General features: G+C 38.1%; 1 protein-coding gene and 1 long non-coding RNA gene across 6 annotated transcripts in view; one reads left to right on the top strand and one right to left on the bottom strand.

Annotated features, from left to right (window-relative positions):
• Window positions 1-1,391: 1,391 nt before the first annotated feature.
• On the top strand, window positions 1,392-24,974 carry LOC119500635. Its single transcript, XR_005209649.1, has 4 exons — window positions 1,392-1,763; window positions 6,535-6,544; window positions 23,727-23,731; window positions 24,962-24,974. It is a non-coding gene; the product is annotated as an uncharacterized LOC119500635 (long non-coding RNA).
• Window positions 3,186-26,341, bottom strand: part of cacnb4a (calcium channel, voltage-dependent, beta 4a subunit) — a 40,437-nt gene continuing 17,281 nt past the window's right edge. For 3 of the 5 annotated variants that reach the window (XM_037790464.1, XM_037790465.1, XM_037790468.1), the window contains 12 exons: window positions 13,250-13,369; window positions 12,120-12,242; window positions 11,769-11,896; window positions 10,036-10,115; window positions 9,832-9,851; window positions 9,616-9,696; window positions 6,778-6,836; window positions 6,561-6,670; window positions 6,278-6,429; window positions 5,971-6,066; window positions 5,684-5,860; window positions 3,186-4,656 (listed from right to left, as the gene is read on the bottom strand). In XM_037790464.1, the coding sequence (XP_037646392.1) occupies window positions 4,393-4,656; window positions 5,684-5,860; window positions 5,971-6,066; window positions 6,278-6,429; window positions 6,561-6,670; window positions 6,778-6,836; window positions 9,616-9,696; window positions 9,832-9,851; window positions 10,036-10,115; window positions 11,769-11,896; window positions 12,120-12,242; window positions 13,250-13,369 (1,410 nt within the window). In that variant the 3' untranslated portion in view covers window positions 3,186-4,392. The remainder of the gene's footprint in view (window positions 4,657-5,683; window positions 5,861-5,970; window positions 6,067-6,277; window positions 6,430-6,560; window positions 6,671-6,777; window positions 6,837-9,615; window positions 9,697-9,831; window positions 9,852-10,035; window positions 10,116-11,768; window positions 11,897-12,119; window positions 12,243-13,249; window positions 13,370-26,341) is intronic. The other 2 variants (XM_037790466.1, XM_037790467.1) reach the window with 1 other exon arrangement.

Below are 26,341 nucleotides of genomic sequence, written 5' to 3'. Positions count from 1 at the left end.
ATATAAATATTGAGTATATATATATATATATATATATATATATTTATAATAATTTATTTAATTTTAATTAAATTTAATCTATTATTACATATTTATTTTTATATGTATATGATATTATATATATGATATTTAAATATATAATATAAATAAATATGTAATAATAAATTAAATTAACTTAAAATTAAATACATTATTATAATTATTACAAACAAAGATGTTTAAACATCTATCTTCAACATCCACCTCTGTAAATTTGTACCTTTTTAAATGTACTGTTAATATAGCAATAATAAAAATTACATATAATAAATAAAATAAAAATAAAATAAATTATTATAAACAAAGATTCTTTTAAAACATCTATCTTTAACATCCATCCCTGTAAATTTCTATCTTTTTAAATTTGTAAATGTACAGTTAATATAGAAAATAATAAAAATTATATATATATATAATAAATAAATAAATACAAATTAAATAAATTATTATAAACAAAGATTTTTTTTTAACATTTATGTTTAACATCCATCTCTGTAAATTTGTACTTTTTTAAATTTGTAAATGTACGGTTAATATAGCAATAATAACATCTATGTATAATAGTTAAAATTAGACATTTAAAATTAAATAAATTATCATAAATAAAGATTTTTTTAAACATCTATATTTAACATCCACCTCTGTAAATTTGTACCTTTTTAGATTTGTAAATGTACATTGAATATAGCAAAAATAAAAACTATACATAATAAATCAAATTAAATAAATTATTATAAACAAAGATCTTTTAAAACATCAATCTTTAACATCCATCTCTGTGAAATTAGTACCTTTTTATATTTGTAAATGTACAGTTAATATAGCAATATTAAAAACTATGTATAATAAATAACATTAAAAATAAAATAAATTATTATAATTATTATAAGCAAAGATTTTTTTAACATTTATCTTCAACATCCACCTCTGTAAATTTGTACCTTTGTAAATGTGTAAATTAAAATTTAAGCGCTGCTATTAGTTGAAAGATTTTTTTAAACATCTATCTTTAACATCCATCTCTGAAAATTTGGCATCGTCCTATAGGTACAAATCATTGACTGTGCATGGTACAAATTATATAATATTTATATAAATATTGAGTGAAAAGATATATAATATAGTATATATATATATATATATATATAAATAATATAAATAAATATGTAATAATATATATATATATATATATATAATACATATATATTATATAAATAAAGATTATAAATATATATATATATAAGAATATTTGTGAAGGCATCACCTTAGGCTATGGAAAAAAATAATTTCTTCATCTTATATATCTAAATATTGATAGATTTATCAAGAAAATGTATTATATTATAGGTTTGAAGTGCTTGCCTTGTATTAAAGACATATGATGAAATAAAGACGAACAACAGGTGTGTGCATGCTTTAGAACATAAAACCAGCGCTATCCATACAACAGCATAAGGGCAGTTTATTTCATTACAACTGTAAAATGACAGTGCACACATTAACATTTCTAATCAATGCATCATTCTCTCACAGGCAGTATTCAAATCTTTTAAACCGTTGCTTCAGAGTGTTGAAACAACAACAATAAAAGCTACTGTTATATGGCAGATAAGAGCAGAAGTCTCCTGGTCCTTCTTCCTTTTTCCAGAATCACTGAAGCACAATGAGATCTCCCACCAAAAATAAACTGTCAACAAATATTAAATTACAAGATACAAGGAGATGTCATTAAAAGATAATGGTATATTAATTCTTCTGATTAAAAAATAAACAGGGAACTGCTGTACATTTCCATGAATGTAAAAGACATTTTTGTGAATTGTGTCCAAGTGCTTTCAGATCTCACTCATTAGGAGTATTAAAATGTGGACGTGGGAGCCTGTTAAATTGCTACTCAATGAAAATGTTTCATAAAACCTTTTATAATAAAGTAAGATGGAGGAAATATATCTTTTTTTTTATCAGCAAGGCTTCGAAAGAAGAAATATATGGAATGTGCTGAAAGTGAAATTTTAAATACATTTTAAATTATTTGGACTGTATTTACATATGGAAGCCCTCAGTATAAACCACTCACCAAAATCCACTTCTATCTATTCTAAATGGTGTCCTGTCAAACAGGTGACAACAGCAGCTGATAAATATCAGTGATGAAAGTAACAAAAATTAATTGATGAAAATGGATTGATAAATGATCAAGTGACTTGATTAATTTAAAGCCGATTTGACTAAAACAGTCATGATTTGATGAAAACAGAGTCGTGTTTCATCATTTTCACCATTTTAAATTCATCATTCACAACACAAAATTGCCATTTATCATTTAAGGAAAGTGGCCTCAAGGTTGGAAGTAACAACAAATAATTAAAGAAAAGGGAAGTGATGAAAATGTATGTGAATTGAAGGGCGTAGAACATGATGATAGTATATGATGGTCATTCCCATGCTCTATGTCTCATAAGTTGTTGCATCAGTTTTTGGGTTGATTCCATTTGTTACACAGATTTGGTGCTAAATTTAACCATTTTTTACCACTAGAGCATTAATAAAAATGATCAATAATCCCTCCAAAATCCCACATTAAGACACCATAGAAAAAGCCATACTGTCATTTGGGATCAAAACCTTTTGACATTTGGAGATTTCTGCAAGAATTGCATTTTTTCGGCAATTGGATGGCGACCACTTACTGTTGTGTAAACTGCTCAGAAACCCCCTTATTGTCAATCTAGCTAGGAAAGCCATCCATCCTCTGAATGCTCTAGGTCTCTAGTTTGTGGCTGTAAAGTTTTATGAGGCTGTGATTATCCTAGAGGTCACCACAGGTCATTTTATACAGTGAGGTCAATGAAATGTCTCCTATGGGGACTAACATCATCACACATGAATACAGTTGGACTCATTGGATCCACAAGAGTCTCAGCTTTACAGTGAGACCCAATTTATGTAATTCAAGACTGTTTAGGGACCCCTGTATGCAGAAATATTCAAACACACCATTTTAGAATAGGAGACAATAACATCCATTCACATATCTGGAGGTCAGAGGTCAAGGGACCACGTTGAAAATGGCCATGCCAGTTTTTCCTCGTTAAAATTTTGCTCAACTTTGGAGCGTTATTTAAGCTCCTTCCCGACATGGTTGGTACCAATGGTTTTCCAGTTTCATATGATATCTGTAGCTTCACTCTAGCCCTAAAACTGAACCTAATAGAGCCTCTGAAAGGCAGTAAAGTCAGTCGGGATCGCGGGTCTCAGGGGGTTAATCTGTAAGCATTTTCATCACTTGTCTTATGTCCCCCCTTTGAGGCCTCTTTCCTTAGATGATAAATGTCAGTTTGGTGTTATGAATGATGAATTTAAGATGGTGAAAATGATGAAACATGGCTCTGTTGACTGTTTTAGTCAAATCGGCTCTAAATGAATCCAATCAATTGATAATTTATCACTCCATTTTTCATTTCACATCCATTTTTATCACTTCCACCCCTCATAGATGAATGCATGGCGTATGAAAAACATGCTGGCGTGACCACTCTAGTGACTCCTAGTCCTGGAAGTGTTCCTATATACTGTATATATATTAATAGCTTTTTTATAATCATAAAAACTCTTAACGCTCAGAATCAAATCCCCATCAGATGGGTGATAAAGGCTACATCTGTCAGCACACTTCTCGGTCTGAATGACCTCTCGTTCCTGAGGTTTGGAGCTCTGAAAAATGTTTAATATCTCTGTCTTGTTAATGGCGTTATGAAATAACAAAGAGAGGGGGGGCAACTGTATGAACCCTGCAGAGAAACACCACAATGTCACTTCAAAAAACAAAATGTGTTTGAAACTCTGGATTTGGGGAACAGGCTTCCACTTATTACACTCAACATCGCGGCGGACAAACAAACTCTTGAGGAGCATTAAAGATGCATTACACTCTTCTTCTTCTTCTAGCTGCTCCTGGACGCGTGCAAACAGGTTTATGTGCTGATCATCCCCGCTGGTGCTGCGTGGCACTGGCTAGAGGCAGGTAGCGACCTGTAATCACGGTCCTACCTGCATGATGCTACAGTAACAGCTGAGACGGCAGGCGTTGCACACTTTCACCTGCACTCAGAAGAATATTCACATCAGGTCCAGCTTCATCCTTCCCTTTTAAAAACATCACTTCTCTGCTCTTGTGCTACTTTCATATCTTGTTCACATCAACGCAAGAGCAGTGAATTTCTTTAATTTGGCAGGAGGCCAAAGGGAAAATGAGGTACTACACATCGACACAGGGTTGTTACAGTCCAAATGAGTGCAGTAGTTTCATCAGTCGTCCGTTAGAGAGAGAGGAGACGAGCGGGGGGCCTCGACTCAGTGCCGGTGCCTGGAGTCCTGGCTGTAGCCTCCCGGGGATCCTCGGTTACGGTGAGGCTTGTAAGAATCCTGGTAGGGGTCCTGGTAGTCCTCCTCCACCAGAGGCGAGTGGTCTCGGCTATGCTGCGAGCCCGAGGACAGACGGTTGCGATTTTTCCGCGCCCGCTCGTTGTGGTAGTTCTCGTCGGCGGGCATCAGGTTGCGGCGCTCAACGGGCGAAAGGTCTGTCGTTGTGTGGTTGCTGTTGCGGTTTCTTTGGGCCTGTTTGAGAGAGAAATATATATATAATATACAGTAACTGCATGATTCATGATGTTAGACACGATGCAATAATGGCAAAACGTTTGTAAAGTATTGCATTGTAGATCTAATGTTAGTTTTATCAAACGTAAACAGCTGTTGAACACCTATTAGACTTATTTCACCTGTCAGCGGCTACTAACCCATAGTTTCTTAATTATTCTTACGTAAAAATACTGATTAATCTGTACAATAAATTGTGCAATAATTCAACTGTGCATTACTCATTTATACTGTACAATTTAAGAAATATTCTCATTTAATTCTTATTTATACTATCTTTGTATTTATATATATATAACACACTTAATAGATCCCACTTCTCAGCATTTTTTATTTACTTATTTGCACTGTGGTTATATATTGTATGTGTTTGATGCACATATTTGTACATATTTGTTATATTTCTAATTTTTTAAAATGTATTTATATTTCTCTAAATATATTGTATGTGTTTGATGCACAAATTTGTACGTATTTCTTATTTTTCTCATTTCTTTTATTATTTATTAATATTTTTCTACATAAATCGTGTTCTATATTGTAGCATTATGTACAAAATTGACATTTAAATACTCCTTTATTTCTGTTTTTCTTATATTTCTTTATGCTTTTATATAAGAGCAACTGTAATAAAGTATTTCTGATTCTGGTATAAGTACTTGACAGTCAAATATTCTTTAAACAGAACTCTTCCCAGGATTCACAGGTGGTTGTAAAACAGTTATAAAATGTTTAGTAGTAGTTTCCTCATTGCTGTCAATGAAACAAAAACCAGCAGCTTCTGACTCCATGGGTGAAGAATCAAACTTCCACATATTCTGTATATTTTCCTCTTTCTAGAAGGTTTATAAATGTGAAGTTGCGAGACTGAATTTTACAATTAAGCATACAAACACACTGATGAATAATCAGGGAGTTAAATGAACTACCAAAGGAAGAGATCACAAGACAACGTTTTTCTTCTTCTTCTATTTGACAGGTTCACCTGAATGGCAGCGGGGTACGGGGAGAGAGCCGTGGAGCCCAGGTTGCGTCCCAGCAGGGGGTTGAGTGGCGTACTAAGTGAAGTGTGTGTAGCACGCCAGTACGCCTCCAGGTACTCTGCCAGGTGTTCACAGGCGTCCTCCAGCTGGTTCTCATCCAGAATAATATCAAACATCTCCTGAGGTGAGAGGGAAGAGAGGAATGTGAAGCTTCAGCAGCGGTAACAACACCGAGTAGCTGCTGCTGCTCCTTGTTTCAGATGTAAAAGTGTGTTTGAAGTTCACTCACAGACGGGCACTGTGCTAGTTTCTCTGCTGCAACAAGCTGCACGTTCAAGTGTTTGCTTTGAGATTTCCCTCTTGATTTGATCAGCCGCTGGAGGACCTGTGGAGAGAACATATACAGTAGAAAAACACAAGGAAATATATACAATTATGACCACCTCCAAATGTGGTCTGAGCAATCGGATCTCAATGCAGTGTCAATCCTCATAACTGTACCTTTAAGACTATACATCCTGCTAGGAGAGGGCAGCGCATGTGAAAACCAACCCAGTATATGGATGGATATTTAGTATCCAAGCCTTCAAGCTTACCTTAGGTGAGGACACTTTAACGTGGACGATAATGGGCGCTAATGAGGTCTTGATGAGCTGTGCTGGATGGTTAATGGTGTCTGCGTCCAACACTACCAGCTGTAGAGACCTGGCCAGCTCAAAGATCCTCTCTATTTCACTCTGGACCTCCGCTACAACGAGACAACAACAACATGCAGCACAACAACCATGAAGAAGAAGAAGGAATAATAAGACATCCACAGAGTCAACACCTACGAGACATGCACATCATTGAGCGGAGGAGCAGTTCCTGTAGCTTTACCCAGGCTGGAGCGGGTGTTGGATCTCTCAATGATGGCCCTCTTACTGGGGTTGTTTAGTACTGACCTCTTGGCCAACGATATGTCAGCTGTTACCCGTGTGATGGATATCCTGAAACAACACACACAAAACACACACGTCATACGGAGCAAACTGGCAGGAGGAGGAGGAGGATGATGATGATGATGATGCACTGACGCTTCGCTGTGACTGCTCACCTCCCGTCAAACCTGTGCTTCAGGAAGTCAAACAGCGCCTTCTGCATCATATCTGTCACCTGCAGCCATGAATCAGGGAGGAGGCGGAGGACACAAGAAGAATAAGAAGAAGAAGAAGAAGACACGGTGTCAGGCATGTTACAAGCAAACATCTACTGAACAAGTGGACTGTTATTATTCATTCTGATGGCGTCCATTCAGGCTGCTGCTGAGTCTGTGAATTACACACTTGACCGAGTGATTCGTCTACAGTTTCTCTCCTTCCGGCTCTCCGCAGAGCGAACGTGGGCCACGTTAAATAAAGTGATTAAGAGCTACGGTGAGAAGTGTCACAAAGACCAACACACAGGTAATGAATTGGAGCTTTTCCTGATGAGTCTGAGGCCTTGAACTGAAACAGAAAGTCAAGATGAAGTAGTTGCCTCTTTTGAGAAAGGCAGACAGTCTCCCTCTTGGTCCGAGGCGTTTGACTCGATGAAAACATGAACGTCTGTGTCAGGCTGCCAGTTGTCACTCTGATTCGTTCACATTGACAGTGACTGGCGGAGGGTTGACAGGGTTGTCATGTCCTCTGAGCTGAAACACGGAGCAGTTGTCAGATGGAAATTAGTGCTATTAACATGCAATGACTTCCAACTGTACAGCGGTGGAAAGTTACCAAGTACATTTAGAGTACGCTGTATTATTATTATTTTTGGCAAATATATTTATTGGCATTTTGTTTGTTTTTTCCATAGTGTCCATAGTCATCACTCAAAGCTACCTAAAAAATAAAATCAATAAAATAAAAAATATAATAATAAAATAATAAAATAAAAAACAGCGATAATAAAATTAATATAGTATTATTTAGTAAACCAAGGAAATATATATATATACAAAACTGAATAATAATGATGATGATGATGATGATTATTATTATTATTATTATTATTATTAATATTATATAATAAGAAGAAGAAGAAGAAGAAGAAGAAGAAGAAGAAGAAGTAAGGGACATAAATTAATTAATTAAATGGATATAAGAGGCATTTTATTACATGATAAATGGTTACTAAGTTTTAACAATAAGTTACAAAGCTTATACTTCTACTCCACTTCATTTTAGAGTTAAATCTTCTATTTTTTACTTCCACTGTTTTTATCTGACAGCTACAGTTATTGGTTATTGGAACATTAATATTTTAAATTTAAACATATGATCCGTTTATAAAATATGATGCATCATTACAGATTAAACTACCCAACAAGTAGCTATTGAACAGCTCAACCAACTGCAACATTAAAATGCTGCTTACATACATTTTACACATTACGTATATTAGGGTTTATACTAGTATCTTAATGTACAGCTTATCCTTGCATTTTTACATATTTTTAAAAATGTTCTTATATTGTGATATTGTACTACTCTACACTGCATGTGTCTCTGCAAATAAATTAAAGTATTTTCAATTAAATTGAATTAGATTACATTAGCATTGATACTCCATTAATCCAATATATAATTATATATCAATGTCAAGGGTCATTCTTGTGCATAACGAGTACTTTTACTTTTACTTTAAGTACATTTTAGAGCCGCCCCCTCTTAGTCAATTAGTCGACTAATCGGTCGTTTTGGTCTCAGTCAACTAAGATTTCTTAGTCGATTTGTCATGTTTGGTTTCATGCTGAATGACTTATTTCTAAGAAACTTATGAGCACATCTCTTATAAACACAAGACTTTAAGTGGTGCTTTCGTATGAGTGTTAGTCGACTAAGAATTTCTTTGGTCGAGGACAGACCTGGTACATTTTGCTGATAATACTTCTGTACACTAATGTGACATTCTGAACATCTCTTTCTTTTATCTACATCTACATCTTTTACTTGTAATCGAGTACTTCAGCAAAGGATCTGAATACTTCTTCACTAACAGCACCACCTTTCACACAAGCTTGACACAATGCACTCTCTTATTAATATTTAATATTTGTAGAACTAAATTGCTGTCTGATATCAATTCACATGATTAAAAGCTAAAATCTCTTCTTCTTCTGGAAACATTAAATACCGTTCAGTCTCCCGTCTCCTTCCTAAACCTCAGTGCAGTGCACATTTATTCTCTGTTTCTAATTTCAAACCATGCTCCACTTTTTTCAGACTGATGCAGTTTACCCAGAAGGTTGTTACCACGGCAACGCCAGGATGGGAGGCGAAGGCTGGTGATTCCATGACAACTGACTCCGGCTCCAAACCTCCCACCTCCTCCTTTATTGTTCGCCTCGCGGTTCCAAATGGTAACTGATAAATCAATGAGCAGTGTACGTTTTATAATGTATCTTTAACTTTAGAGGGGAATTATTTTATGTTTTAGATTTATCCTTTATTCAACCTCATTGAGATACAATATCTCTTCTGCCAGGGAGTCCTCGCAAGATGGACAGCAAAGTATAAAGTTTCACATCTAAGTATAAACGGGGACAGATAACATCACAAGAATCAAGGCAAATAATGGCACATGTTAAAAGCACCAACACTGATCTCTAAAAACTGATTTTAAAGTATTTTTAAACATGTCAAGAGGGTGTAAATATTACAAGTCAAGTTTGATATGCAGCTCGTTCCAGGCTTGTTGATCTAGTGTTGAAATAGCCTTAAATATAATTAGTCTGGGTGGAAACGCAACATTAGTCAGCAATGACCCAGACATCAGACACACAGTAATGAAGACAAGTGCACAACCTAGAATATTGTGTATTTATATCATTAGTTTGGCTAAGTGATGTGAGGATGATGTGGTGATAAAGAGGCTGAGTCAGACGGCTGGAGGAGCAGTAGTAGTGCGTCTTTACCTCGTAACCTTTCAGGGACGGTCCCACCAGGACGACCGGCCTCATGGAGGGAACCACGTCATACGGAGGGATGTGCTCAGCCTGGAGGGGAGGACACACACACAGACTACAGTCAACATTTCATATTGAAAACAAGCACTCGTCCATGATACATCAATATAAATGGAGTGATGCTTTAAAGCAACGTTATAAAAATAAGTAAATGATCATACTCACCACTTTCTGTTTCTGCTTTCCTGAAAAAGAAAGGAAGGATCAGGTGAGTGAGTGCATGCTATTACTACTACTATTAATAATAATCAGACATTATAAAACATCTCAATATCACAGGAGCTGAATAAATACTGTTATACACACAGAAATAACAGTTCCCTCTGTGAATGTGACGTCTAGAGAGACTCGTATATCTGTAGGACCGACCTGGAGCGTTGGGGTTTGGCTTGAACGTGCCCGACACCATTTCTCCCAGACTGGAGGAGGAGTTCCCGCTGGACTTGCTGCTACGATGACGGCAGCCAACAGAAAGAGAAACGTGTTAATGGGTGACCACGGACTGTCACATCATCTTACGAAATAGCTAACGACAGAAAATGATGTTCAGCAGTGAATATAATGTCTAGAATAAAATTAAACTTTTCACGTTTTCTTCCAGGTGAAAAACATGAATGCTTTTAGTCATATTTAGAATGTGGGGTAGAGGTGCCCCTCAGCCTCTTGTGGCCTAAATGAGCATTACAACAACAAACACTTGAAAATTGATCCTGAAAAAAACATCAAAAGATCACCTGCCAAAACATTTTACCTGAAAAAAAGATGAAAAGATGAAAAAAAAAAAAAAAAGAAGTGACATTGGCAAAACCTTTTTTTTTTTACATTTCACGTAATATTTTTATTTTTTATTTTTTTTATTTTATTATGGGGTGGGAATAAGGACGGGTTTAAATTGAATTCTTATTTATTTAATTATTTGTTTATTATTATTATTTGTAGTTATTTTTATATCAATATTGTTTTGATTGTTCTTGTACAATGTATCTTCTGTACCTGGTAGGAAGATGATTCTGGCAAAACCTTTTTTTTCACGTTTCACAGATGACATTCTTTTAAGGATCTTAGAGAGATTTTTTTTATTTTTATTACAGAGTTGGACGGATTTTAATGTAATTATAATTTTCTTTACTCATTTATTTATTGTTAAAAAAAGTCGGGAAAAAAAAGTTGGAAAAATGTCAGAAAAAATGTCAGAAATAAAAGTCAGAAAAAAACATTATTATTATTATTATTATTAGTAGTAGTAGTAGTAGTAGTAGTTACTTTATATCACTATCGTTTTCTTGTACTTGTCTACCTGGTAGAAAGATGATCCATTTTCACATTTCACATTTTAAAAAGTTTTTTTATTTTTATTATGGGAATCTGGGAATAGGGACGGGTTTTAATATAATTATTATTTATTTACTTATTTATTTATTTATTATTATTATTATTTGTTGTTATTTTTATTCATGTATTTATTTTGATATCATTATTGTTTTATTGTGATATTGTGGTTTTAGCTGACGTGTGTCGCCTCACTGTTTTGACCGATGCTCCTTCATGTCTATTTAGAGCGAGCACAAGCGCGAGCAACAGGACGCTGACTTTCGTTGACTTAATGGCCACAGGTGAAGCTGTTAACAAGCATTTCGGATTCTTACAAACAGTCCCTTTAAGTCATGAACACAGGAGCGAAAAATTTAGATCAGACTTAGAAAATAGATCACCAGATTTATTTTTTCTCTCTTGCCTCTCTGGGCTTCCGTAAAATTCATACATCATCACCTAAAAAAACAAACAAGTCTTTTTTCTCTCACCGGTATAAGTGAGGAAAGATGATGGTACTCAACATCTCTAATGGCCTCTAATGGCGACCGAAACACATCCTCCCATCTGATGGAAAATGCTGAGCTGGCTCCGATCCAGGAACTCCTCTGAGAGGTTGGAGCACACAGCACACAGCTTGGCTTTCATCCACCTCACTTCCTCCCTATCTGCCAGGCTTCTACTCATCCCTACGGTGGCTCTCTCCTCAACACATCAACCACACTCTCTTTATCCTCTCTTGATCCATGCGTCTTCACTATCTCTCGTCCTTCTCCTCCTCCTCTACTCACCCGTGGAAGCGTCCTCTCTTCTGTTCCTGCTGGAGTCGGATGTTTTCCAGCTTCAGAGGACTCGGAATGAAGCCGATGTCACAGCCTTCTTTCACCAGACGGCCGATCCACCAGTCATTGTTGTACTTCTGTAGATTGGAGATATAAAAACAAAAGCTCAGGGCCACGGGTCAGAATCAAACCCGGGCCACTGCCAAGGACTCAGAGGCACATGCTCTACCGAGTGAGCTAGAGGTCGACCCATATCTTAACTTCTGCATCATTTTATGTCTTAAATTTTCATTTTTACTTGCGTGATTTTCTTTTTCAAATCTAAATTCAACCGTCCATACGGTGCCACAGGTTTCGTACCTCTTTGATGTGGAGGAAGTCCTTGGCATCAAAGGAGACGGCGGTGCCGGCCACGGGAATGTCCTCATCCAGAGCGCCACAGTAGCTCACGTTGGTCCTCACAGCAAACGCCACGGCTTTAGTCTGCAAACACAGCAGTAAGAATATGTATAAGGGATGGGTGATCGTGTCACAGAATATGAAATGTTATATCTAAGGCTGCCAAAATGGCCGCGAAAATAATGTGTTAACGCAAATTCATTTTAACGCCACTAACGTCTTTAGCGAATTAATGCAACTTGCGATTTTTTGGTTGTAGCGGGCTCAGTTTTAAAGCAATAAGCTACAACTGCAATATAGCAGCATATTTACCCACTCCCATGTTGATAAGATGGCGATGGCCAAAAAACAATTAATTAATTAACTAAAATAATTAATTTAATTGATTAATTAAAATATATCCATATATAAATAAAAGTGAAAATTAAACATAAGAGTAAATAAATAATGGAATTAATATATAATTAAAGAAGCAAAGTAAAAACAGAAATAACAATTTATGTCACATTTTATCAATTAATTAATGGCTACATTTATTTTTAATAATATTTTTGCTGCATTTTATGACATATTTATTTATTTATTTATTGAGTCATTTATTTATTTGTTTATCTATTTTTGGCAGGTTCCGTCCTCCATACAGTATCTCTATAAGACATATAAAGGTATGTATACGATGGTATATCATAGCTGGTTTGTGGTACTGGTATTGCATGGTGGCGACGGGCAGAAACCAAGATGGCGACAAGATGGAACTCAAGGCTTCAAAACGTCAGTCCACAAACCAGTGGGTGACGTCACGGTGACTACGTCCACTTCTTCTATACAGTCTATGGTTTTTCCTTTTACTTTGTCCTTTTAACACTCACACACCACTGATTCCACCGACCTCCACCCTCCATGTGCTTTTTATACCTTTGTTGTGTATTCAAGTAAAATCAGTTTGTTTAATAAATGACTTTAACTTTTGAAAACGGTGCGTTTCCCTCTTACAACAGCAGTCAGTGAGACTGAATCACGTGTCTTTCCTTTGTGAGCTGAGATTATGAGTTTCATTATGATGTCCTGTGGTGTAAAATAGTGAAACTGACCTTTGCCCTCTCGAGCTGGACAGTGGCCTGCTGCTCCCTCTCCTGCCGGCCGCCCTCCTTCTCCTCCTCCAGGGACACATCCGAGTCAGACGGTCGGCTTGTGTAGGAATCAGCTGAGCCCTGGAGAACAACAGAAGATGGAAATAACACCAATAATACCAGGAAGGATTAAAAAGTGGTGAAACAACCGCAGGGTGACAACTTTCTGAATGTGATGCGGATTTAATTCGACATCCGAGGGGCCAATAATAAGCCGCTGTAACATGTAATGTGATACGTCCTATTCAAAACTGAACACATTTAAATGCAAAACAGTGCAAATAGATGCAGGACGTAATAAGAGGCTTGTTTCTTAAAACCACAGAGACGGAGCTGATGAATGAGTGGGAGGTTAGAGTGTGTGTCACTGGTTGTATTCCTCTCCATAACACAGGATCAAAGGCTGACAGATTAAAGATGATCAACCGACTGGGAGGGAAGCATCGCAACACAAAGATGGTGGTTTTATTTGTAGAGACACAATTAGAGACTCAGGAAGCCCTGCCTCCGTTGTTTGGTCACCATGGTGATTTAACATAGAGGGGTACCCCCATATTGTCTGAAATCTCATAGAGAACCCCACTGGAGCTTGAATGAAGGGAACACACTGACCTCTACGGGCTGAAAGTCTGCTGCACTTCTAATGGTGGAGTCACACCAAGAGCGAAGAGAACAATGTCAATGCAAAGAGGCAAATAGAAGCTAATACAAATACAATACACAAAATTCACATATTAAATAACGCTCCAAACCAAACCAAGATGGCAGAGACGGCCAAAAACCAAGAGTCGGCAACATCCAAAAACCAAGGTGCAAACGGCCAAAAAAGAAGATGGTGACGGCCAAAAAACAAGAAAGCAAAGGCCAAAAACCAAGATGGCGACGACCAAAACAAAGATGGTGGCGACAGCCAAAAACAAGGTGGCGAACCCACTTAATCCCTGAATGAAGGGAACACACTGACCATTCACACCAAGAGCGAAGCGAACAAAGCCAATGCAAAGAGGCGAATAGATGCGAATACAAATACAATACACGAAATTCAAATATTCACGGGAGTTGAAATATTTCAACTCATTCGTGTCTCTTTGTGGTGAAAGCCTCTCAGCGTTGAGATCCTCCTCCTGTCCTCACTGTCGTCCTGACGTTGTTGAATCAGAAATGGAGGATAAATAAATCTTGTTATGTGTCTGTGGTCACCCAGAGCTTTGATAGTCCATCATATCTGTACAGAGACCAGAAACCACAGACTGTCTGTGGTAGAAACAACAACGTCTCTAGATGACGTCATGTTGAGTGTTGATGGAGCAGCTGCATAGCCTCGCGCTGATCCATCCAGACGCCATTCAGAAAACAAGCATTTTAAAAGTTGTCTGCTTGTCGTCATGGTAACAGACCTGACGAAGCATGAATTCAGACTTTTTACAAATCAGCATCATCCTGCAGTTACTTCGGCATCATTTTGATCTGTTTATTGATATTAAATCACAGCACAATCTGTTTATTTTGGGTTCATACCGCAGTAGCGACGTGTGGCTCACTGTATGTGAATACAGCTCGCCGCCGGGTGACGTTATGAACCCAGACTCGAGCAGGCGTTTGGTTTTCTGACATATCTGGGACTTCACCAACATGTACAAAGCAGCAACAGTGGTTATTTCTTCCATGGCTGATGAAAGGTTGTTGTGATCTATGGAGACAAGCTCCTCCTCCTCTCGCTCTTGGTGTGAATGCAACATCCTCTCAGGAAAAGCGCTTCAAACTGAAAGTTTTAGTTTATGTTCTAATGTACATATCTAATATTGTACTTGTATTCTTGGCCTATTTCATTTCTGAGTTATATACTATTTAACTTGTTTAACATGTTATCTCAAACTCTCACTGACCAGTGCATGGAAAACAATTGTGAGGATATTTCTTGGCCAGTCCTTAAAAGGAGTTTTTAAACTGGTTCTACAGTATCTGTACTGTATGTATGTATGTATGTGCATTCTTCTGGGACTCAGAGGATAGCTGGACCCTCCTCCACCAGTCAGCCTCAGGCTGGAGATCAGTCTCATAGCATCACTATCAGTGGAGTCATCTCATTCCTCACCCCTCGCCCTTATTAGCTCCAGTCAGTGGCTGCTGGGTTAGAGGAGAGAGAGAGAGAGAACTAAAGAGAGACGACAAGATTATGACCAACTAGCTGAGGAAAATGTGCAAACATTAACAGAAGCAACAGAGGATGCACAGAGACGAGATATTCTCCTCAGCAGAGAGAGTTATTGCAGCACCGATGTGCTCATCAAGCTGCAGCATCACATGCCTGCAGTGAGGTGGGGGGGGGATGAGGAGACGACGACACACCTCCTGACAAAGACATCAGCAGTGATGATCACACCACATCCACATCACGCAGCAGGTGCAGATCTCAGTCCGAGGCTACCATGCTTCAAATGATCCTCGGTACCGACCTTTATATTCTACTACACATCTTTTTCTTATCCTGTATCATATAGCTCTACAGATATTTCATTAATTTAACCTTCTTAATTTCATTTCATTCTTTACACACGACACAAAAATACCCAGAACCAAAGAAAAAATTAAACGAAGAAAATACTAGGGCTGTCTATCGATTCATTTAATCCTAATTAATCCTTAAATCCTTACTTTAAAGGGAGATTTGTCAAGTATTTAATACTCTTATCAACATGGGAGTAGACAAATATGCAAATGTATGTATATATTAATTATTATAAATCAATTAACAACACAAAACAACCCAAGAGACCGCTGTTCGTGTGAAATCACAAATAGAAGTTGATTTATTTGTCACGTAACTTCCGTTCTTAAGTTGCGTCTCGTGTTGCTGGACATTCGTAGGAAAACGCACAAAATATACGTTGTTGAAAGTCGTGCTGAGCGTCACGAAAATAATAAAGGGAAGTTCATGTCAATGTAAACGAATCAAATAGATTACATTTTGTGACTATTTCACGAACTGCCGTGAGACTGTGTTGGAAATTATTAGCGTCTTATTCAGAGAGCTGGTGGTAACTGACGGGTTTAATCTTTCCTCGCCAATATTTAGGGTAAGTTTGGAGCGTTATTTAACCTCCTTCATGACCAGCTAGTATGACATGGTGTATGACATTTATTTGAGCCTTTTACAACCTTAAAAAGTTGCGTTAATGCGTTAAAGAAATTAGTGGCGTTAAAATTAATTTGTGTTAATTTTGACAGCCTTAAATAAAATACTATCAAAAATCTAATCTAAATAAAGCAAACATCAAGAACAATCAATCAAACAATACTACTTATTATCAGTAAAACAACAACTACATACGAGCAACCAATAAATGTAAATTTTGTCTGCCAACAGTCATCCCCAAAATACTATACCATTGTATTGATACATATTGATTTTGGGGTATTTGTCGTCATAATGTTACCTGCTCCTGAGCGTCAAACACCTGAGTACGGCCCTGTCTGTGAGTGGACCCCCGCCTATAAATCCATCACTCATCAAAGATGTCTAACATGAACCATTTTCAAACTCCGGTGGCTGACGTATAGCTCGCTGTCTACACACACAGCGATGATGCATGTGTGTAAACCAGGCCCTGTTGGCTCTGAGGACTTCACCTTTGGCTGACCGGTAGCTCCCACGAGGGAGGATCTGGCTTCAGGCCCAATTTCTTACAACTTCCCCGCATAATAAAGTGTCTGTGTGGTATAATATAGAGTGGAGCGGCTGCACATCTTTGTGACGTATTTGTTTTTCTTTAATTCATCAAGATAATGTTAAAGAAAAGGCAGCGTTGGTGCTCAGACACACAGTTGTCTTTATTTAGTGTTTACAACAGTGTTGGCTGCTCACTAACAATCACACTACGACGTCTTGTGACCGTCCTAAAGTGACGACAGCAGCAGTACACAAGTTCAAATTTGTTGAACTTTGACCCCAACTACAACTCAGTATACTGCTTGTGCCGCAATTAAAGATGCTGTGTGATTCTGGATGTCCTCATAGTCATACATAAGCATAGCTTCATCATGTTGAGACTAAAAAAATATATATCAGCCTTCAGATTCAGCTACAGGTTTGTTACAAAGTCAACGCATCACTTGCAACCGCTGCCACGTCTCAATGTCCGATTCTAAAAAGATATAATAATAATGCATATAATACTAATAATATTACAGCGCAAACACGCCCATAAAGTTTTACATCTGATTGCAATTATCCACGTGGCCAGCCTGGTCTCACTCTCAGGGCGTCAAATACAGACACTTTGGCAGCAGCCGTCAGCGTCTTGATACCGATGCACAAAGCACCTTTTAGCGTCAGTATGAGACGCAGCGAGCTTTCAACTAACTCTAATGTAAACCCATCTGCGTCATTATTAGACGCTCAGAGCAACTGACATACTGTAGTATAAAGAGCGAGAACGTCCTCTAATGGCGGGAGGGAGAGAGGGGCGGTAGTGGGTGGGTCTTTACTGACGTTATGTCAACAAGTGTTCTTACTGTAACCCAGACCATGATGTTTTTTTACCATAACTAAGTAGTTTTGTTGCTACTTGTTAAACCTAACCGTGATCGTTTCACAACATTAACCACGCGCAAACCTTAACTTACATACATGACATTTGACCTCTGCATTTAACCCATCCTTAGGAGCAATGGGCGGCAGTAGAGCGCCCGGGGAGCAACTTGGCGTTCAGTGTCTCGCTCAAGGACACTTCGAAATGCAGACAGATGGGAGTGGGGATCGAACCACCAACCTTGCGGTCAAAGGGCGACCACTCTAGCCACTTACAGCTACCCCCTCTTCTGCGTCCAGATACTACGCAAAAGGCTGCTGACCAAACGGCAAAATATGACGAGTACAGATGAGAACAGGTTGATGTGGCAAAGTTGAAATATTACCTTTGTGCCGAGAAAACAGTGGTCAGAACAATGGAAAGAGAAAACGAAAAATTACATTTCGATCTCAGTTAAATCAAAAAGTGATATTCTCCTCACGAGCACGCGGGGCATGACGATGCCTTCGCCTGGCTGCCACGATCACTAGAAAGTCTTGACGTGACGCCCTTTCAGTTCCCACCAGCTCTCTGAATAAGACTAATAACTTCACTGTAACTGTGTCTGATCTTTGTGACTGTTTTTGCAATGAGGCTCATTTTCTTAGATCTCATCTTGCACCAAATGTTTGCATATTACCTTTTTAAATATGTCCAAATAGCACAGGAGCACCGAGATGATATTTGCTTGACAGCGTAGTTAGGGGTTCATTCACCCTTTGAGGTGCTTTGAGAATTACAGTTTCTTTCCTGTCCTTTTGTGAATTCGCTGCTGAGTCTCTATGGTGATCTAACTTGAAGGTTAACCTTCATATTGTAGCCTGTTGTTTCTTTGAAAAAGAAATTTCCCCTAGTAATCAGAACAAGTAATTAGAGGCTATAAAACTTGGAGATAGCTGGATACTATTGCTCCATTAATCTTGCACAGAACAAACCACCATGCTCACCTCGCTGTCCAGTTACAGTGTGAATTCAACAATCACTTGTGCAGCCATGAAGCACATCACAGCAGCGTTTCTCACCCTCTCTTTCTGGTCCACTTGGCTGTTATTCTCCATCTCGGTGATGGAGTGAGATGTTTGGCTGCTTTGCAACACAAAATCTGTACTTGACGCTACACCACGGCTGAGTAATCACTACATTAGCATAAACACTGGATGCCTGCCCCAGAGGCAAGCAACAACAGGCTGAGTGCACGGACTCTCTGGGTCCACCAGCTAATTACTGCTCGTCAGTGCTTTCTAGTACAGGTACGGTGTAGTGTGGAGAGTCGCCCTGCAGGCTGCCGTACACAGCAGGGGGGCAGGAAGCAGTTAACTCCCCAATTAAAGGAGAGGAAGCACCGGAAGATGAGAGGAAGACATCGATATCTCGTATGATTCATTGGCCTCCACAGTGTCTGCAACCCTCCTGTCTACAGTCATCTGTAACCCTCTTTATCTGTCATTTAGTCCATACACGTCTTTGTGTGTCAGTTTCTCTCACTCTCTATTATTGGACAGTCCCTGCAGGATTTCACACGTTTTTTGGGGGATTTCACTGCAGCTTTTCTAAAAAAATTGCAATGCATTTTGCAATGTTTTTAGGCTTTTTCTTGGGATTGCTGCAGCCAAAAAATGCCTGATTTCACTGCAACTTTTCTTTAAAAAAAATTGCAATGCATTTTGTGATGTTTTTAGGCGTTTTTGTTTTGAAATAAAATTGCGGGAGCAAGTGAAAATTGCACAAATAGTTGTGGTTTATATATATATATATATATATAAGTTGCCTTTGATATTTAATTAAATATAATTAATTAAATATCAAAGGCAACTTGTTCCAGTGAGAATAAAACTGTTTTGAGTGTTCAAAGTAACCAAAAAGGCTCAGCATTACAAAAATTATAATTATTTATTAGAAAATGTAATTATTTGCATAAAAACACACAATTCAAATGATTAGGAAATAAAAGAAATACATATTAATATTTATTTATATAATATAATGATACAAATATTTGTGTTATTATATTATTTATATTATTATTTATATAATCTATTATATAAATATATAATAAAATATTTGCTTTGATTAAAAATGTGAAAACATTTCCTTCAAACAACTGGATTTATTCAAGTTTCTCTCCAAAAAGTACATTTTACAAGTTTACATTTGAACGCATCATGATAGTGTTATAATTTACCTTCGCCCAGTACTCATTTTTACTGAGCAGAGCTTGAACGCACCATAACATGCTCCGTGCTGTCTGCAGACAAGCCGGTCACTGCAATTACTCAGAGCAGCATCATGGGAATAAATTACAATATAAGTGTCTGATTAAGTTAGTTGTTTCAAATGTTTTTACGGTTTTAAGTTGCAGTGATTTGACAAAATTTCAAGGTTGCACAAAATTCACAGTGATTGGTTGACTCTGCGTGAATCGCAACTTCCTGGAGGCACCGATTAGAGTCTAAAAAGCACCATAAAAGTGCGGTTAACACTGTGTTGTTTCAGTCGGTCCACATCAAACCTACATTTACTGGCTTGAACAGGCGACTACTGCATGCAACAATCCGTGGCCGAGTGTAACGTGAACCATGTTGCATGATGTAATGCTGTACACACACAGCACAGTGCAACGGCCATGACATAATACATAAATAAGCTCATGAATTTTAATGACTTCTTCACTTTCATGTCGTACAATCAAAAGCGGTTCATCCCTCACTGGGTGACACACAATAACAGCAGACTTCCTGCACTCAGTATTCACCTTCAAACGACAAACACATCACCGCACAGCACGAGAAGCTTCTTTATAAAAAACTAAAATAAAATATCCCCTTTTCTGTCTAACATCAACAGTATAGAACACACAAGCTGTCAACATCAAACAACTTAGCGTATTTAAAAAAGAGTGAGCGTCCTCACAAAGTTTCCTTTTTAAAATAATTTCTGTTTTCTTTCAATAGTAAAAAAAAATGTCTTAAAGAGACTGTTTGTAACTTTCTAAGCGTATAAATGTACCGGGTCGGGACACATGCGCGCTCGCATATGCGCGCTCGCGTGTGGCCGCTGTCTCGTCTCCTCTGCCTGCTTGCCTTCACTCAGACAGAGCGTGCGTCCTTGCGTACTCGCTCCACCTCTAGACGTGCATGCTGCTCGCTCCACACTGCAGAAGAGTTAGTTTAGCTCTGAGAATATCTAGTGAATGTTCAGTGGACGTTTGTGCAGAAATAACTGCTGCAGCTCCTCCAGACCAACAGAGGTTTCCCGTGTCTTGTGAAGTGACGGGACTCCGCAGAGAGAAACCTTGTCGTCTCGTTACCGACCGGGTGGCGGTGTCTCCCTGTTCACTCCGGCTGCGAGCGGAGGGAGACGAGTTTCTCGCTGCGGAGCCCCGCTGCTTCAGCCTGCGCTGAGGCAGGAGAAGCAAACACAGTATCAGCAGTGATTCATGGAGAGACCTTTGTCTGGTCAGCTAACATTACTGCCAAGCAGCTGAAATATAGAGTGATATTGTGCTTTCAGCTGACGTGTGTCGCCTCACTGTTTTGAGCGATGCTCGTTCATGTCTATGTAGAGTGAGCACAAGCACGAGCCCGACGCTGACTTTCGTTGATTTCGCGGCCGCAGGTGTCGCTGTTAATAAGCCTTTCTGAAAGTTACAAATAGTCCCTTTAATTGTTTTTGCAAAGAAGGGAACCATCCTTGTTATTTTGGGGCAATTAGATGAAAGAAATCCATATTTATGATATAGTGAAGTTTGAAAACGGGTCCCGAGGACAACAGGAAGGTTAATTAGCTATAGATTATGGCCTTTACTGTTTTCATGCAGGATATGAACAGCCTTCCAGTCCGGCTAGCTTTTAATTTAATCTTTTAATAGTAAACTATTACAAAAATGGTCAGATTGATGGATTTATGGACACAAACCTTCTACGCACCATAGCTACGTCAGCTTCCTTTTAAAAGTTGTTTAAATATGTGTACCAGCAGTTAAATAGATGCATGTTTGGACCATTTGTTTTTTACTTTTTGACCTGCTGAAGAAGTGTCATGTTGTATTATTAAACACATTTGCGGTATAAAGTCAATGTGGAGACGTTGGTTTCCAGATCTAACAACATTCCTGCTGTCCATTGTCAATTTCTCAATAATACTCTCTTCTTTCATGACCTGAACTGAACCATACTAATCTATTCCCCATCAGTCTACTAATACAATGAGTACTTCAACACATGTATCGCAGCATAATACCGTCATGTTGACAGTGGAGCAGGTGATGCAGCATCTCCTCTGTGCAGAGTTCATGTTTCACTGTTTGAACCACAGATACATCTCTGTGTCAACACACCGACGCTGGTCTCACACAGTAATCTAATATTCCAACTGATCTCTGTCAGCCTTTATTTCAGTTTGACTCCATGAAGTAAAAGTAGACCCCCTAAAAAAGACTAACTCAGAGGGTTAAGTCTACAGATGGACAATGCAGTCCAACAACAAATATGAGTGCTGGAGAGAAACCGCTAAGCTGCTCTGCTTATTTTGCTACCCAATAATCAATTAAGTAAAAACAGATATGTTAAAATGTAGATACTGTATGTCAGCTCAGACACATAATATAGAATAAAATCAAAGTTGAATCGCTCTTATGGTCTAATTCGTCATTCTATCTTGGCTGACGAGAGTTCATCTCCGTCTCTCTCTTTGCATCCAAGTGGCCGCTGTGGACGCGGCGTGTCACCACTCGTCTGTTGAAGCGTGACGATCATGGATCGTGGCGTTCCATCTCTGACTACGCTCGTGTGTTTGAATCTGGACCGTCGATCCACATTAGTGAAGCCCCGTAGCTATCAGGCAGACAGACAGTGTGGAGTTGATCTTCTTCATTGTCTTGTTTCAGCTTTTACTTTAACCAGTCAGGAGGAGAACAAGTATTTCCGTTGCATGTCAGCTAGGGCTGCGCAATTAATCGAATATTAATCACGATTTTGGCTTCCCACATTTAAATGAACAAGATCGCCTGAGGTATTGACGTTTAAAATGCCCGTTGTGCTCGTTGAAACCGCTGCTGCAGATCAAATCAAGTGCTTCCTAAACAGCTTTTTGGTTTTACTTTTGGGTATAGATATTATCTGTACAACCAATGTGTTTATGATTAAGTAAAGAGTATAAAATTGTTTATCTAGCCTCTTATTGTTGTTAATTTTGCTCTCAAAGAGCACCAGATTGATGCATTTAACTTTCAAATGTAGCCTGCAAAAGAGTAGGGTGAATATTCCTGTACTTTTTCATATTGCACAAAAACAATATTGCAATGTCAGATTTGTATCCAACATTGTGCAGCCCTAATTTGTGCATTAACAGGGATGTAGCACAGCATGGAAGTGAAAACAGCGCTCTGTTTATTTTAATGTTAAAGTGCAGTAATACAAATATGTTGTCGCTAAAATCAATGAATAATCGTGATCTCAATATTGATCAATATAGCTGTGTCAGCTCTCTTTAAACAACATCTCCATCAGCCAAAGAGTCGTTTTTTCTCAATGCATGAAGTCTTGAATGAGAAGCTTTGTGCTGTTACACCAGCTCGTCGGGGTCGAGCGGATCTGTTTCCATTTTGACCGGACAGCCAGCTGGTGGACGTTTGGAGTCCTGCAGACTCAGCCAAACGGGGTGAAAAACTTGGCCTCAGCACAAATGTTTACCTAACAGATGACGGCACAGTCTGTTGGCCCCCGTGGATGCTGCTGCTGCCACAGACTCTGTTCAACACAACCCATTCTAGTAACAGCATCCATCTACAGAGGACAGACCGATATGAGCCTCTTTCATATCATCTCATTTTCATCATCAGAACAGCTGAGAATGTGAGGTTTTGTGAGCAAGTGTGTGGATCAAATTTGTGAGATTATGAAGTCATAAATTTACGAGAAACCTGAAAAAAAAACTGAATGAGACGAAGGTCCTGAAAGATACATATACACATTATCTTTCATGTTCTTTCTGTGTTCCTTTATGAACATAAGTAAATACTAAAAAAAAATACTACAGGAAAGTAGAGACGAACAACTATCCTTGAATATACAAAGACGTGTGTCTTTTATTTCAGCAGAGCTCCCACTAAAAACCAAACGCTTTGACGTGAAAAGGTGAAGCAACGTAGTTCCTAAACAAAAATACCCCATGGTTTTGTACTCCACTATTTTCCAGGTTTGTGTTCTCGCATATTTATGACTTTATAATATCAGAAAATATCTCAGAGTTTTTTACTCGTAAATTTGTGAGTTTTTTTCTCATAAATTTGCCATTTTAATCTCAGTGAATATCAAATTATTTCTCACAAATTTATGACTTTATAATCTCGGAAAATATCGGGGGTTTTTTCTTGTAAATTTGTGAGTTTTGTTTTGTAAATGTGGCTCTTTAGTCTCAGAAAATATAAAAAAAAATTCTCGTAAATTTTACGACTTTATAATCTCAGAAAATATCCAAGTTTTCTTCTCATACATTTTTTGGGGTTTTTTTCTGGTAAATTTCCACTTTAATCTCAGAGAACATCTGTGTTTTTTTTTCTCATAAATGTATGACTTTAATCTCACAAAGAGTTATTTCTTGGAATATTACCCTCCTCTCTCTGTGTTTTTTTTTCTACCTTAATGTTACCTACATGGCTCTACTACGCTGTTGGATTTCTCACATAAATATATAAAAATAAATGAATATTAAAAACAGATCTTTGCACTAGAGAAGAGTGATGATGATGATGATGATAATAGGAATTAAAGGAATACATTTTTAAATGAACTTATTTATTTTTGCATTTATTCTTTCTTTCTTTCTTTATTTTTGCACTTATTTTGTATTTATTTTATATTTATTTTTAAATATATTATTTATGTATTTATGCATTTATTTATCTATTTATCTCTGCACGATTTTCCCTTTGCATTTCACCCATTATTTATTTCCCCAAACGTATTGATTACTGTATTCTTTATACATTTATTGACACATTTCTTTTTGCATTTCTTTCTAATTATGCAAATGAGGGGGCTGTCCCTCATCGTGTGTCATCATGGGGTCAGAGTACATACATCGACTATATACTACCAGCTAGCTGCACTCCAGTCTTCATCTTCATCCCCGGCTCCGTACAGCAGCTCAATACAATATGTGATGAATAAAACTACAAAGGAGTATCATTTGAAATCATGTGGAAGCAGCTGTTAAAACTGTGCAAGTGCACACACACACACACACACACACACACACACACACACACACATAATAAAGGGTAAAGCTCCTGGGAGCAGGAAACATGCTTACAAAGGGCTGCCTGTCATCAGGACTAAGGAATGATGTATTGCTTTAGATTCTGCCCTGTTCATCATATTTTTTCTTCCTGCGATAGCGCCTTCTTCTCCCACAACCATCTCATCCAATTACCGTCCTCGGCCACTTTCACGGCAGAACAGATGTTTTGCATGATTGCATTCTATACCGCGATCAGCCGTTTACATGACGCCACAGTGAACGAGACAGGGTTACAGTATGTTCTCTGTATTATCAGTATGACGTGGTAAATAGCCGTCCCACTGTACAGATGTGTCCTGTAGGCACTGACATGTAGTTCATTTATCATTGTGGAGTTACCATTTCAACCTTTTCCATCAAAAGCAGAGAAAGACAGTACTATAATCTGTTCAAATGGCAGCATCTAATGCAAAAAAAAAACTTTAACAGGATAAGAAGAGCATCGTTGAAAGCCTACATGGCTTTAGTGGGAAAATACTACAATTGCATATCAATAATTAAATGAAAATAAATGGTAAAAAGTGCAACGGAGGATTTGTACGTCGGTAAAGTCAGTAAATCAACCTGCCAGGCTGGACAGAGACGATTAATGCCTTTGTCCAGGGCTTCCAGGCGCCTCTGCTAATGACCCATTCAGAGCCATGGGAGTCTTTCCTTGATACAAATAACTGTTGTTTACTGCCTCATTACAAATGAAATCTATAACTGGAGGACCGGAGCGGAAGGAAAATAAAAGCCCCACATAGAGGAGCACCTGCTTCATGTTTCACTATTAATGAATAGTGAATAAAAATGCCCCTCACTACTAGTATCCAGAGCACAAGATCTACATTTTTGATTTGAGCGAAATTTGGTAGAAAGCATTAGACTGTATTTAAGAAGTGGACGCAGTCATCGTGACGTCACCCATTGGTTTGTGGACTGCGGTTTTGAAGCCTCGAGGTCGGCATTTTGGCCGTCGCCATCTCAGTTTTTGGATCCAGAAGTGACACGAGAGGGTGGAGCTAAGTACAAACAAACGCTGACATTTTTAGGCGACCAAGATGTTATAACTAACTTTGATGAAGTGAAAACACACTGTGAAAGGGTTAAAGTTCTTAGATGAAAACACGGACAACTCCCAGACCGGACAACGCCGTGGTAGTGACCTGTCAATCACAAGGTAGCCCCGCCCTAAAGCATC

This window comes from Sebastes umbrosus, chromosome 13 (assembly GCF_015220745.1).
Source record: "Sebastes umbrosus isolate fSebUmb1 chromosome 13, fSebUmb1.pri, whole genome shotgun sequence".
Lineage (NCBI taxonomy): Eukaryota > Metazoa > Chordata > Actinopteri > Perciformes > Sebastidae > Sebastes > Sebastes umbrosus.
Note: the sequence above shows the minus strand (reverse complement) of the source record. Positions and strands in the feature narration are given on the sequence as shown.